Genomic DNA, 15,871 nt, shown 5'->3' on the forward strand with positions numbered 1-15,871 from the left:
TCACCTTCCGCCGTTTGCAATCCAATGAGTTCGGAATATTCGCCCTCGCCCGCATTGTTGAATGCCTTGACGCGCGCATTGTACATGGAATTGAAGTGGAGCCCGTCCACGGTGCAAATCGTTTCTTTGCCGCAGTACACCTCCTGAGAGCAAAAGATGGAAATATGGATAGACAAATTTATTAAAATACTAGTCGTAAATGGAATTAATATGTTTAGTAGTGTAGTAAATAGAATAATACTAAATATTTTCTTACTAAATTCGTAAATATTTTGAGAAAATTTTCGAGAAAACTAAATGAAAACTTTCTAGACTTCCTAAAACCTAATCATGGCTTCTTATGAGCCCAGCTGAACACCGATTCAGTTATAGGCTTCAGTTACAGGGACTTTTTCGTACCGTAACATAAAACACTTAAAAAATCGTTGAATTTTTACCTACCCGAAACTCGCCACCGCTGCCATCGTCCAACTCCAATACATAGCCATCAACGATAGAGTGAGCTGGTGCTTGCCACGCCACTGTAACCGAATTATTTTCTGCCGAACAATCCTCCGGAACAATTGTTGGCGCTAAGGGCGCTATTGTACGTCAGTGAAGAGAAGGAAAACCCAGAAAAAAATTGTGTATTAGATTATGGTATTATTGTTGAATTGCCAATGAAGTGAAATTAATTACGTTTGCGCAAATGAGAATACACTAAATTAATAAATGACAACTAAATTAACAAGAACAAATGCAAATATATGAAAAGTAAACTAAACGATACGGTACAGGCACAACAACAACTAAAATTAGCGGTTAAAATAACATAAACAAATAAAAGTTTTAATGCAAAACTTAAAATTATATTTTGGCAAAGTTAGTGGATTAAAGTGTGTTTTGGATATAGGAAAATTAGTTCAATATATAATTACAAAAAGTAAGGAAGCGCTAAGTTCGTATGTAACCAAACATTTTATCTCTCGTAAAGCAACTTAAGCAACTCAAATGATACATATGTGCCGTAAATTCAACCAAAGTAGCGGAGTCGGATATCTCCCCATCGAATATAATGGGAGGACTGGGCGAAGGCTTACACTCATTACATTAAGTTTTGGCTTTTACCAGTTATAATCGATGTTTTAGGTAATTTTGTGAAGATAACTCAGACATTGACTGACATATTCCGTTGTTTCGGTATGATATATTGTGACAAAAAAGCTCCCGGAAGCTTCAAAGTTGTTAATTACTATAGCAAATATGAGCGCAATCTGTCAACCGGCTTGCTTGAAAATCATCAGGCAGGTATTACAGAGACGGAAAGATAGCTACATCTCTTGGGGGTCCGTTCGAATGATTTTGGTGGATATTGTGGATATGAAACACGTTCTTGCTGGACTCGTTCTTATAAAGCCAATTAAAAAAAAAAAAAGTACCGTGAATAGGTTTCTTTGGACACCGTTTATCGTGCGAGTTCCAATCCCACGTTCATGGAGATCATTATAACTGCCGATGACACATGAGTTTATGAGTTTGAAATGCAAACATCGATATGGAACCCGTTTTCGAAGAGATAAAACAAAAATTTGGCTGAAGGAGCTGAAGGCCACACAGTTTTGGAGGACTGGAAGAATCGTTGGCATTAATATATTACATCTGGTGGGGATTACTTTGAAGGCAGCAAAATTAATATGTATGAATACTTAAATATTTTGCATTTTATTTAAAATTTCTGGGTCCTTTTTTGTCACTATAACGAAAATTATTTGTTGTGTTATATGGGAGCTCGGGTAATTTGTGAATCGATTTTAGACATTTATTGCATGATACTAGCTTATATCCTGTATTATATGTTAGCTTTCATATTGACAGATATATAAACCGGAAATTTGAAACTCTTATATAAGACATGTGGGAGCCAGGAGACATATTGACCTGATTTTATACAGTTTTGATAATACGACTTATCATTACCAGAAAAAGATAATTCTCTTTTATTAACATGAATCATATATTTAGACCTAAGTTCCTATAGGATGACTAATTCTCATGGACTCATTAACTAAACTTCATCTGGTATCACAAAGGACCAAATTAAGAAGTTTATGCGTGACTCATTGGTCTATCAGATTAAGGTAACTTAACCTATCCATTTTGACTATAACCATTTTTTGGCACAAGGGCATGCTGCTATCATAAAAATATTCTCTCCAAATTTCAAAACTACTTCACGCTTGTTGACTTATATTTTATACTAAATTTTTATAGTCATCGTGCTTCACCTATTTGCTGTACGAGGACCTGAAAAGTTATACAGTCTGATTTCCACAATTTTTAGACGCGTGATTAGGTTAACCAAAATACGCTTTTCTTGCAAAATCTTATTATTACAGACATTGACTCTCGATTTATATGCTATAAAATGAGAGAATCAGATGGAATTTAAAATTGTTAGATGGAGAAATAGGCGTGACTATGGTCTGATTTCTCTCACGTATAATATAAGGTCCTGATAACACTTTATTACCACATTTGGTTGAAATTTGTGAAGCAGTTCTTTAGTCAAATTGTTTGACAGCTATATGTACATATATATTATAGTGGTTCCATATAGGCAGTTCCAACAAAAGAGGAACACCTTGGAGAAGAAAAAACTTGTGCTACATTTCATAACGAAGTCTCAAAATCTGAGGTACTAAAGATACGGAGAGATGAATGGACATGGCTAAATTAACTTTGCTCGTCATGCTGGTCATATATTTATCGGGTCTCCGACGTATATTTTTGGGTGTTACTAAGCTTTCAGTGAAGGTCGTGAAGTTATCTAAAAATGAGTCAGTAATCCGCGTTTACAAATAATAACACCGTAAAAATTAAAGAAGGCCTACCTTCAACATCATCGTGTTCGCACCAGAGAGATAGCAGAGACTTTTAACATCTTTTTGGAATCGTCTGAACACATTTCGCTTAATGTTTTGGGTATAAAGAATGCACATTACACATATACCCTGTTTAGCCTATACCGTAATTATGAGCGTGGAATAACTTAATACCAACACCAAAGAGCTAAGCACAAAGTTCCAAAAAGAGATTTGGTTTGAACGCAGATTGTCATCTTACGTGGAAACAGTTTTTGGATAACTTTACATTTGAATGTTAAAGACAAAACGATAGAGCACAAATTAAAAACCAAAAAAGATAAGATAATATCGGTCTAACACAAAAACAAAACAAACAAATTTCTAGGTAGTATGTATGTTTGGATGAGCGTAAAAATGATGTGTGTACTTTTTGTTGTTAACGTTGGATAGAGTGTTGTTGATAATAATGATAGTGTTGGTAGTGATAACGTTGGTGACAATGACGGTGATGAAGTTGTTGTTGTTGATGATGATGTTATGATTTTGGTATTTGAATTGGTGTTGGTTTTATTGGTGGTGGAGGTGATGTCGTTGGTATTATAATTATTGGTTAGGTGCGAGAAGTTGGTGGATACTGTTTGAAATCTGGACGAAATGGATTTGGGTAGTGTTGCGGTACGCATAAATTTAGTTGTTATTGTTGTTGTTGTTGCAGTATTAACGTTTGTGCTAGTAGCAGTTGCCTTTGTATTTGTTTGCAGTGTCGAGTAATGATTTGTTTTTGTTGTTGTTGCTGCGTTTACAACCGTTAACAACATCTCACCTGCTGGTAATCGCTCTTCTCCATCTTTGACAGCTATTTCAGGGCGTGTTGTTGGGTTTTTCATATTTGCGGTGCCACCACATTCATGGTTGAGTGTATGAGGGGTTGTGGTGCAGTAATGCCATATATATGTACATATGTATATACACACATGCGTTTGTTGTAAAAATGCACGAGACGTTGAGGTGATTATATTAATTGTCAGTGGAAAGTGATATGGGTATACAAAATGTTCAATTTTCCGAATTTCAATTTGGTTTAAGCAGATTTTTTTCGTTTTCGAAATTGTTGAGTCACAAATGATGGGTTGTTGTTAGGTTGTTGCATGTATTGTAGATTTGTTTTTTTTTTTTTAATGGAGTGCAAGAGAAAGAGAGAGCAAAACATACACAATTATGTAGATTATACAGTTTTGGTATTCATATACACTTACATACATATGCATACCTATACATACATACATTATATAAAGCACATACATAATACATATACATATATACAAGTGGTGAATGCATTTAAATATACCTCAAGCACAAATGCACCGATTATATAATAAATTACGCGGCAATTACGTCTATTTTAATTGCGCGGCACCGCCGCAGCGCTCTAAACTACTTTCGCCCTCAGCAATATCAACAAATTTTTGTTGTAATTCAAATCGAGAGCTCTTCAAAAAAGTATCGCGTTACCAACAGCATGTGTGTGTGTGTGTGTGTGTGTGTAGCGACGCGTCAATTGGAAACACTTTCAAAACAATCAAAATTTTGTTGAAAAGTGTTAAGTGTTAAGTGGCTTTGATGATTTGTTGTGCCGCAGCTGCCACCGACGCTGCCGCTATCACAATTCGGTCGTCTCTATGTTGCCACGGCTCCCTACAACATGTGGCATTATGTCACGGTTCACGCTTGCCTAGACTATTTCGGACCTAGGAGTCAACAATACTTTTAGTTATGTGTGTGTTTGGCGCGTACTTCTCACACATGAGGCTGCCACATTGATATCGGCAACGAAATGTGCAGCAAATCACTTGAAAGTACCCGACATTGCACATTGGAAGCATTGTTTATTTTGTTAGTCTGTTTTGACTACAATAATACATTTGTTCGCGGCGCTTTGCTAAGCCTGACAATGATCGACAGCAAATAACTGTAAAAGGTACTGTTATGTTTAATTTTCTAACATCCTAGAAATCTACGTACTCTTATATGAGAAATTCGTTTTCGTTTTCAATCGAAATGTCATAACAGTATATAAAACGAGATATTTTAAAAACGAATACAAAATAATAGGTTGTCAAAAAAGTCTTGCGGTATTGTTTGCGGTATTGCTTGCGGTATTATTATTGAATTTTCAATTATTCATAAAATTTTTTTTGACGACTCATGCCCCTCTTGACCGATGCTACGGCTGCTACTATGCCGGCCTCTTTCGTCCAATTCAGCGATTTTATCGCAATTTTCGACGACAGGCCTTCCGGAGCGTGGCGCATCTTCGACCACCTTTACATCAGAACGAAAACGTTGAAGCCATCGTTGTGCGGTGGAAATGGAAACAGTATCGGGTCCATAAACTGCACAAGTTTTATTGGCGGCTTGAGATGCATTTTTGTCTTTATCGTAGGGTTACTGTAAAATATACCGTATTTTCTCTTTATTTTGCTCCATGTTTGCGACGATGTAACTATAACGAACGACTTAAAAAAAACCACAATCAATCAAACACGTGTTAGAGCTTTTCAAAAAGGTATAGCATGACCCAATGCGACGAATAAAACTAGAACTACGCGCTCTCAGCGCCAACTAGCGAAAATACCGCAAGACTTTTTTGACAAAATAATATTAGATTCTAAATTAAAATTCAAAGAACATCTGGAGTATTCCTCTAGTAAAGCAAAGAAATTTAAATTGCATTATCGAGAATGATGACCAATACAGGCTGTGTGCGTTCCAGCCGGCGATTCTTAATAGCGAAAGCAATGAGTTCCGTAATACTGTACGCAGCACTAGTATGGATACAGGCAATGAATAAAAAAGCGTATGCTAAACAAATGGTTGCAGTTCATAGGCTTTTTGCAATTCGAGTAATAAGTGCTTTCCGTACTACATCAACCGACGCTGCTGAAGTATTAGCCAGCATGCCGCCCATTGACATCCAGGGAGATGAACTCGAGCGTCTATATCATCTATCAGCGCCTAAAACAGTGTCGGCCAAGACAGAGGAGAGGCACAAGAGCATTAAAATGTGGCTGGAGCGGTGGAATTCCTGATCCAAAGGACGTTGGACCTACCGACTTATACCGGAAATCCTCTCGTGGATAGACAAACGACATGGGGATTTAGACTATCATCTGACCCAAATACTAATTTAGAAGCTACCTTTTCAGATTCCACAATGACATTAGTCCGAACTGTCCGACGTGTACAGAGCATATAGAAGACTCTGAACATGTATTATTTTATTGCCCTAGAATTTCAAACACAAGGGAAAAACTAAAAACCACACTCGGTGGAAGTATTACAGTCGATAATTTAACGACAGTCGACTGATAAATGGAAAGCTGTCAGCGAAGCGTCAGCATCCATAATGACAAAACTGAGACTTTTTGAACAAATTAGGCGTCCGTCGATCCGAACGATAGAGGAGACTTAAATGTCCTGTCCCTCCCACGAAGTAATACTTAATCGGTGGTCCCGTGGGAGAGTCTTGAGTTSGGAGTAGGTTAGGTTTAGCGGATTAAAGTTCCGCACTCCGGCTTTCGATGCTTAACCCTACTATAAAAAAAAAAATTCCTTGTCGTGTTTTATTTATAGGTTTTCCGACATATATTTTCGGGTGTTACATATACAAAGCTTTCAGTGAAGGTCGTGAAGTCATCCAAACACGACTCGTTCAACCAGGTCTGGCAGTAAGTTTAAGAAGCCTTCCTTGAAAATCAACGTGTTCACACTAGAGAGATAGCAGAGACTTGCAAGATCTGTTTTGAATTGACTCTACACATTTTGGTTAATGTTTTGGATATATGTATGTAAAGTGTGTCAATAACTGGTGAAGAAACGTGGGCTTATGAATACATTTGAACTTGAAATCTAGCGAATGGCGCGCCAAAAATGAGACGCAACTGAAAAAATTGAAATGGAAAAAAGGTACTAAAGACCATTACAGAGTTATAAATAAGTGTATAGAAAATGTAGATTAAGCGTTGTTATGCTTGTATTGGCCAAGGAACCTTGTTTTGAAAGCAATAAACCAGTTTCGTATGAATATGTCAGTTCGGGTCAAAAATACTATTAGCTGGCGACACTTTTGGGTTACACCCAAACTTAATCATCTTTACTTGCGGTTCCTTTTACTTAGATCTTTCTTTCTTACCACCCAAGCACAAAGCTTTGTAGAAGCTGGGTATAAGCTTATTTCAAGGAGGCGAGCGTTAGCAGTAGAGCGGCAATACTAGCGTTAAGCTCGCATATTGTGTGCTTAAAGTTAGTCAAGTAGTATATAATATGTCTTCACCAGAAAAAGCATCAATCTACTTCATTAATAGACTCATTTAGGCGTCTGGAAATTGCAAAGTCGATTAGCTACCGAGAGAAACTCCAAGACCTTCGTCGTGAGGATTTTCATGACCAATTTGATAGGTGTTCTGGGTTGAAATGTTCACCAACGACCTGACTTTCAATAGGAAGCAAGGAAGTGATAGAACAAAAGGTTTCAAGAACCGTGACGTAGTTAAGAAGATAATATTTTTTTTTTTGTAGCGGAAAAACTAAAGTGTTCTGCAACTTTTGTCAGAAAAATCTAAAAGGTGGCAAGGCTTAAGTCTTAGTTACAGTCTTAAGTCAAAATTCAGATAGTTTCAGATAGGAATTCCAAAAAAGAAACCCGATTTCTTCAAATATTGTGTCTGCTGTATTATTAATTATGAGACGTGTATGCTTGGGGACCTTTCTCAGCTTCCAGGTGGGGATTTTTATATGGCAGATCATAGAGGCATTGGCCAAGATTAGTTTAAAATACAAAAAGAAAAAAAAAGATAAAGTTTCCAGTGAATTTTTTGGCTTGGCGAGCAATTTGTGGTTGTAGTAAAAGAAGCAGCTCTTTTGTTATAACTGAAGCTAACAACACTGATTTATACATCTAGGAGTGTTTGCAAACACGGCTTTTGCCATTCATAAGACCGCATGAGTGTTTATATTTTTTGGCGTCTATATTTTTTTAACCTGACTTGGCTTCATGTTATTATAGAAAATCGGCAGCTGAGTGGTATGAGGATAACAATATAGTTTTTGTTGCAAGATTTGCAAATCCATCCAATCAACTGTCCGGAGCTTAGATCAATCGAAGGATATTGGGCGCTTGTAAAAAGGGTTACGAAGAGCACAAAACAAGGTGGCGAATGGAGATCTGTGAATTTTTTTTTAAATTTTTTTTTTTAATACAATGAAATATAATATTTCAAAAGCTTTTTAAAATTGTTTCGTTCGTTAATTTCATCGTGCGCAAGCCTTAAATACCTTTTTTTTATTACCGTCTGTATTTTACTGTACAACCCTGTATAGTTAACTATGTTCGACGAAATCCTTAACCAAAATCATTTACTGTTTACCTTTCAAGTGCTGCCGCTGGTAAATTACTAGTTTAGCGAAAGTTTAACATTTTGGTTATGGTATAATTGGTTAGCAATTACTTCGTTAACTGGTTTTGGTGCATTTCAAAACTGATATGGATTACTAAATATCATTTGCCAAACTACACTTATTTTTTAATGCTTTCAAGTAGTACAAAATGTTATGCAAATACTATATTATGGTTAATACTTCTAATTAGCGGTCATTTACCATAATATGGGAATCTCACATAGCAATGCTTAGATACAAAAAATTAGCCATACGTATGTATGAAATGACTCCCACTCGATTGTACTTAGCATACATACTTATGATATATGAATACTTATGTTATATGAATATTTAGATAGGTACGTATGTATTTTTTATACAGTTATACGAGTATATATGAATAAATTTATTCGCCAACTTTTGCACATACCTTTCATCTGCATAAAATTCAAATTATCAATGGCGCGCACCAGAGCAGCGTCGTCCAACGTGAGATCCACAATTGGCGAGACACGCGGAGCGGCATTTGTCACCTCCTGATGCCAGGTCATGTCCGTATTGGCAACGCGATTAATCAACATGGAGCCGACCTGTGGGAATGCACGCCGACCGAGGAAAGTAAAAACGTCTAATTAGAAATCAACTTATATACAACAAACGTACATGTGTATGTGTGTGTGCGGAAAAGAAAACAATGAAATGTGCGAATGAACATGAAGTATGTAGGTTGAGAAAACCAAGGGGAATATACACCAGCTACATGGCGCAGCACTCGTTAAAAGTGAAAATCGCACACATACATATATACAAACATACATAGAGCGCATATTATGGCATATGCACAGACATAACTGTCGAGTCTAAGGTGATTTGCATAATTTATTAGACCGTAATTAGTCTCCTACTCTACTTACTTGCAGAAAGGCTGCGCTGTCGGTCTCTTTCAACGCCTCAATGCAGAATTGTATAAGTCCAGTGGTTTGTTGCAACTTGCCCGTGCAATTTGATTGCTGTTCCTATGTCAAAAAAAGAGAGCGACAAAACAAAGCATGAATATGATATATTACATAGAAAAAAATAGCTTTAAAAAAAAATCGTTTATAAATCTTAAATATTAATACTAAAATAACAAGAAGGTTCGGAACTTGTAGGCCTCGACATTAGATTAGGGTTCATTTACAGGGCGCTGTCAGTTTTGCTTTCTCCATGTTGAACAAAGAAGGGAAGCAAATAGTCTGGCAGTGAACGAGGTCAAGACGATATATCTCCTATCATCGCATACCCTTTACTTGGCTCCCACGTCACTGTTGACAGTTACAATTTCGAAGTCGTTGATAATTTTGTCTATCTTGGAACCAGCATTAGCACCAACAAGTCAGTTTCGAAATCCAACTCTTCCCAACTTGTGCTACTTCGGACTGACTAGGCAATTGAGAAGTAAAGTCCTCTCTCGACGAACAAACACCGAACTGTATAAGTTCCTCATTATTCCCGTTCTGCTATATGATCTAGTGGCATGGAAGATGTCAATATCTGATGAGGCGGCGTTACGAATTCGCGGGAGAAAGGTTCTCCGGAAGATTTAATGTCCTTTCGGAACGATGAGCTCTACGAGGCATACGACGACATAGATATAGTTCAGGGAATAAGAGACGGCGACGACGCAACTAGGTGATGTCATCCGAATGGATGAAAATACTCGAGCTCTGACAGACCTCTACTCCGTTGGAAAGACCAGATACATAAGGGCCTAGCTACACTTGGAATCTCCAATTGGCGCCAAACTGCTAAAGGAAAAACGACAGGCGCGCTGTTGTAAATTCCGCTACAAGCGCATAAGAGGTGTCTACGCTAATAAAGAAGAAGAAGAAGAAGAAAAACGAAAAAATCTTGTATGTGGAAAATGTTCGGCGCTTCATTCTGCACAACTTTGCCTAAGAGACTATGAGTCTAAAACGGTTTCAAGCCACCGATTTTTAAAGCAAAATTGTTTAATGATCGTAAAGATTTGTTTGCCAGTTTTTGAGATATCCTTGTGAAATTTAATAAGTAAGTGCAGTTTTATATTCCATTGATAATTTTCGGATTCGGTCATATCGGAAAACTCTATCACATATCCCCTATGCAACCGATTGTTCGAATTTTTTAAACTTTGTCTAAAAATAACTGGTTCAAAGCTGGTTTCAAACCTCCAAACGCGATTTTATCGAAAAAAATCAACCCGCTCTAATATAAATAGTGCAATTTTTTTATTTTTATTAAAATAATATATTACTTCAGGGCTTTTGTAATCATAAGTATACATACATATACATATATGAATAAAGCGTAAATAAAATTGCCTCCCATCTAACTCACCTTTAATATTCTGATTTTCGTGTCCTTATCCATGCGTATAGCCTCGAGTAGATATTCACGTCGGTCGTGTATTGCTTGTATTAAGGCTTCGCATTGTGCCGTCACCAATCTTTCGAACTCCATGCAAGACTCCTACTCCGTCAGCCACGGGAAAAAGCGACAGCATTAGAAGAGAAGAAAAAAGAAATGAAGAAGATAAATAAGTGAAGGATTGTGAGTAAGGTATGACATGATGTGGCGGTGAAAATGAAGTTTTATTAAAATTAAAGAAATACAAAAGAAATTGTTTGCTGATTTCGTGCATGTTAATAATTGGTATACCCTGAAGAGGGTTTATTAAATTTCCGCGAAGTTTTTAATACCCAGAAGGAAATGCTAGGGGCCTATGAAAATATATATAGATAATAAGTGTGCAGAACTGAGTCGATTTAGACCTTTTTAAAGGGTGATCCTTTTCGAGGTTCCCTACTTTTTCAAAGAAAAAATATGGCAACTCCAATTTTAATGGGGAATGATTATTCTCATTCAAAAAAAAACATCATTTTTCATTTACTTTTTGAAAGTTACCTCTTTTGAATGTTGACCACGGCTTGGTCTCAGATGGACTATAGACATAAAACATTACATATCCCAGCAAGAAAAGGTCTAATGGTGGGATTACACACGATCCTGGTGGCCAATCGATCGGCCCAAAACATGAAATTATCTCACCGAAGTGTTCTATTAAAAAAATAAACATTTATTGAAGCGATGTGTGGGAAGTGGCGGTCTTTTGTTGAAACCAAATGTCGCGTAGATCATGATAACGTTCTCACCGATATTATTTTTGAAGGAATATGGACCGATGATTTCACTGGCCCACAAACCATTCCATGCTGTTATTTTATCTGGATGAAATTGCAGTTCTTGAATCTCTTCAAGTGCTCTTCGTCCCACGCGCAATGAGCCAGAAATGGGCCTCATCGCTGAACAAAATCTGGCACGAAAACATTGGAAAAGGCTATTGAAAAAAGTACTTCTAATTGGATCGCCTGTTGTATTCACGAACTAGTTACTCAATTTTAGAGATATCGATATGAAATATTGCACACTTTTTTTCTTTCCAGGAAGTTGATCATCATCAAGATCGTCGGAACCAAATTAGTTTAAGGAAAACTTCAGAAAGTGTGGCTATGCTCATTGTCTAAGGCTACACGAAAATTTTGTTAGGATCTAATATAATCTTGAGCTACCTTTCTAGGCTATAATATATGCATTTGTGGAGGGTATTATAGCTTGCATGCAGCCTAAGTAAATTTTTTTTTCTAGTTTACTTTATTTACGCTCACGCTTTAGCTTAGATTAACTCGCTGCCAGCGTTAAGGTAAACGCGAACTGTCTTAGCAGCCCAGCCATGCGCGCTCCCAGCAAGGTAATGTAATTCAGCTGACAGGAGAGTAAAGAGTATGCGTAATTAAAAAGTTTCGTCGTAAATACCGCTATTTTTATGAAAGCTGCAGTAATTTGCGCGGTTTTCCTAATGAAAGTTCTATAGGAATTTCGGCTTAGCGTTAATGGCAACATGCTTTAACAACAACAAAACGAACATGTACTTTGAAAGTTGTAACTGTCGCGCCGAGGCGCCCTCGAGCGTTGCATGCCTTCATTATTTCCAAGCAGTGACACTACAGAACTTGAAATATTAAAAAGAAAGGTTGTATGAAAGTACGAAAAAGTAATTGTTGCTACATTCACTTAAGGCAAGGGATCTTCTTGGCTGCCTTGGTTTTTGTTTTTTTTTAATTTTTTTATAAGCGCAGCAAAAAAGTACAACAAAACGTGCATAGTTTGTTTGCGTACAATTCACCCTCGACTCGGCGCTTTAACTTTCTGGGAAGCACGCCGCGAGCACTCACTTACCGTCACTTTGTCACTCATGCCTTTTAATCGCTGTATGAATTCCGTGGTGGAACGTGCCTTCTCCGACAACTGCTGCAAATTATGTGAGAGTTCCGTCTGCAAGTAAAGAGATAAGACATAGAAAAGTTATTAGTTGGCGAATTTGTATTTATACTGATATGTCTGCGGCGGTTTCCGAAAATCGAAATAATAAAGCGACAAACTGAACTCGCGCTAGCGTACGGGTTTTTATTTAAGACTTGTACCCTACCTAACATAAAACCTAAAATCTATTCTTCTAACGTTTTAAGAGGCTACATGGGTTTCCTAGGGCAAAGCAGCACTTTTCTCAAACAAATTTTTCTCATTTAAAAAATTAAATATTTTATTAGAAATTTTGATTGATACAAACATACACTATTAACAAAGAAATTCTGAAATTTTTGAAAAAATATTTTAAACTCGGCCATTGCGACGCCATTTTTGCAGATCCGGCTCTCCAGCTCCCAAAGCTATATCTCCGAAACTATTACACGGACCAACATGAAAATTTGGGACAATATTTTAGAGGTGTTGTAGAATTTAGTAAGACCATACAAATACTAAAGTTTTTGAAACTCGTAAACCCATCCCTTAAAGAAAATTTATTTCTTTGAAAAAAAATTTTATTATATTATATAATATAGTATAATTATTTGGTTTCACCTTCTGATAACATGTCCATGTCCATATCTTCGATAATATCTTTTGATATGATTAGTCTCTTTCTTTGAAATGCACCTCAGTGCCTCGAACTTCTTGTCAGCGGACATACTTTTAAGAACTTTGGATTGGAACTTTGGACTGGAGATCAGATTAGGCTATATCTGAGAATACGAAAGCAATTTGAAGCACAATTCCAGCTTTCGCATGCCAAATTTTTGATAAATAATATATGCGAAGAGTTCTCTTGATATTCTTTGGATGTCAGCTATCTTTCAGCCTTGAAATCCGACGCAAAATCACTCTTGCCAACAGGTGCTGCTTTGGACTGAGTAGGCAATTGAAAAGTAAACTCCTTTCTCAACAAACGAAGACCAAACTCGATCAGTCCCTCATCATTCAAGTCCTGTTATATGATGCGGAGGCATGGACAAATCATCTGATGAGTCAGTCTTTGGAATGTTTGAATAAAAGTTTTACGGAAGATATATGTTCCTTTGCGCATCGACAACGGCGAATATCGCTTTCGATGGAACGAGAAGCTGTACGAGTTACACGACGACTCTGAGTTCCGCGAATTAAAAGAAAGCGGCTACGCTGACTAGGTCATGTTGTGCGAGTGAAAGAGAACACTCCAGCTTTGAAGGTTTTCGATTCAGTACTCGCAGGAAGCAGAGGAATAAGGAATACCTTCACTCCGTTGGAGAGATTCGCTCTTGAAAGAACTCAAGCCGCACGAACTGCCCAAGCGACTAGGCTTCTCCATATGGACTTTGGAAAAGTTCGAAGAAGATCCGATGTTGTCGTGTCAAATTTTGTTCATTCATTTCTGGCTCAATGGCTAGGTAAACAACCGAAAATGGGATGGATGTTTGCCGATTTATGGAACATTTGGGACGGAGAGCAACCTGAAGATATTTGAGTGCTCCACTCATTCAGAAAAAACAAGCGTGTGGCGTGGTTTGTGGGCTGGTTTAATCAGCTTTCCATATTTCTTCGAAAATGATGACGGTGAGAACGTAACCCCCAATGTTGTAATGATAACTGATTATTTGATGCCTTAAGTTGAAGCTTGTCATCACTTCGACATTTTGCTCAACAAAACATATCACTTCAATTAATGGATTTATTGAGAGAATACTTCGGGGAGCAGATAATTTCACGTTGTGGGCCGGTCGGGGATATGTAAAGTCTAAGCCCGCTTCGATTCAGGCCTCGGAACAAATATCACGTGTGCCATTCACCAGTTACAGATCGAAATGCTCGAGCGAGCCATCTTTCCATGATGAACTCAACGGATGGATCATCTGAAACGTAGCCACGGCCAACATTTGAAAGAAATAATCTTCATATTATGAATGCCAAACAATTTTTCTTGGAATAATAGTAAACTTTCCCCTTTCAATTTGAAGTTTCTGTGTTTTTTCTTTAAAAAAGTAGCGAACCTTGAAATGGATCATCCAATATCTCATATGAGATTGATTTTAATATAAATACCTACCTCTGATACGAAGCAAAAGGAAGTATATTACCATATATTGCCTATCCCTAACTGTTGTTTTATTGCAATTTTTACAACTATAGCATTTAAATACACGAATGTCAACGCCGTTGTGCGGCAGTGCCATCTCTAAGCACACATGTTGCAGCACTTGGATTGATTTATTACCATGTAACAGCATGTCAATAACATTGCCACAACTACTCGAAGTTGTTTAAAAGCCGGCGGCGAAATAGCGCGGGGTTTGAGTAGTAAATATTTGCAAACAAAACAAACAAAGGTCGCCCGGACCGTGCCACTCGCGCCACCTCTGCCGTCTGCTCACTGCCACAGTTAAACACAGGCGGATAGACAACACAAATGGCAGCCAACCGAGCACAAACCAATAAAGCTAGCAGTCAGTCAGAGTCATGTAAACAGTTATAACCTATGCATACATACACACACCATACAAAGGCGTATGTAAGCACACTTGTTCAATGCTGTTGTAAGCACAAATATCATGCTGCCAAATGCTTCCGCAGCATATGTACCTTTATGAAGGTGGCATGAGGCGCCGCCGCCGTCGCCACCAGCTCTCGTTGCCACGGCTGCAGTCAGATGTGTGACAGATAAACGCAACGGCAAACAGACAGACAGGAGACGGCCGACCGCCAAGCCAAGCAGACACAGCGACCCCAAGCCGCTGAGCCGCCGAGCGAATGAAGCGGTCATAGGAATGAAAGTTTGGAATTTACTTCATTTAATTTGAATAGGTCGTGTGGCGGACAGCTGCAACTAAACGAATGTGCATATGAGGATGAGGTTGTTGTAAGTGTGTGCGTGAGTAGATTTGCAGGCGCTACAAGCAGGAAATGTTTTCAGCAGCTGTCATGGCGTAGAAACATCGTTAAACAGCAGCAGTAGCAGCGATAGGCGTTGAAAGCCATACTCGTACATATAACGACGAAGGACCCATTACCCACTCTCTAACCTCGCTAAGCGCGCAGGACGTATGAGCAATGTGGTGGTTGAAGCTGTAGTCAGCGCTGCAAGTGGAGTTCGCATTCGGACTCAAAGCAGTCGGTTGCTAATTTACCTGCAAAACAATTCATCTGGCTGAGTAGACATACAAATACAACAAGCCTACGTTTAATAAATCTCATTGAAC

General features: G+C 37.9%; 1 protein-coding gene across 2 annotated transcripts in view; it reads right to left on the reverse strand.

Moving 5' to 3' along the window:
- The window catches only part of LOC108973816 (E3 ubiquitin-protein ligase TRIM9), a 235,315-nt gene that overhangs the window by 8,640 nt on the left and 210,804 nt on the right, over positions 1 to 15,871 (reverse strand). Inside the window, exons 2-8 of one of the 2 annotated variants that reach the window (XM_018941307.1) lie at positions 12,540 to 12,635; positions 10,641 to 10,772; positions 9,197 to 9,298; positions 8,713 to 8,872; positions 3,667 to 3,699; positions 442 to 581; positions 5 to 143 (exon numbers count right to left, since the gene is read on the reverse strand). In XM_018941307.1, coding sequence (XP_018796852.1) covers positions 5 to 143; positions 442 to 581; positions 3,667 to 3,699; positions 8,713 to 8,872; positions 9,197 to 9,298; positions 10,641 to 10,772; positions 12,540 to 12,635 — 802 coding nt within the window. The remainder of the gene's footprint in view (positions 1 to 4; positions 144 to 441; positions 582 to 3,666; positions 3,700 to 8,712; positions 8,873 to 9,196; positions 9,299 to 10,640; positions 10,773 to 12,539; positions 12,636 to 15,871) is intronic. The other variant, XM_018941308.1, reaches the window with a different exon arrangement.

The sequence above is a fragment of the Bactrocera latifrons genome, unplaced genomic scaffold (genome assembly GCF_001853355.1).
Source record: "Bactrocera latifrons isolate USDA-ARS-PBARC rearing strain unplaced genomic scaffold, ASM185335v1 scaffold_50, whole genome shotgun sequence".
NCBI lineage: Eukaryota > Metazoa > Arthropoda > Insecta > Diptera > Tephritidae > Bactrocera > Bactrocera latifrons.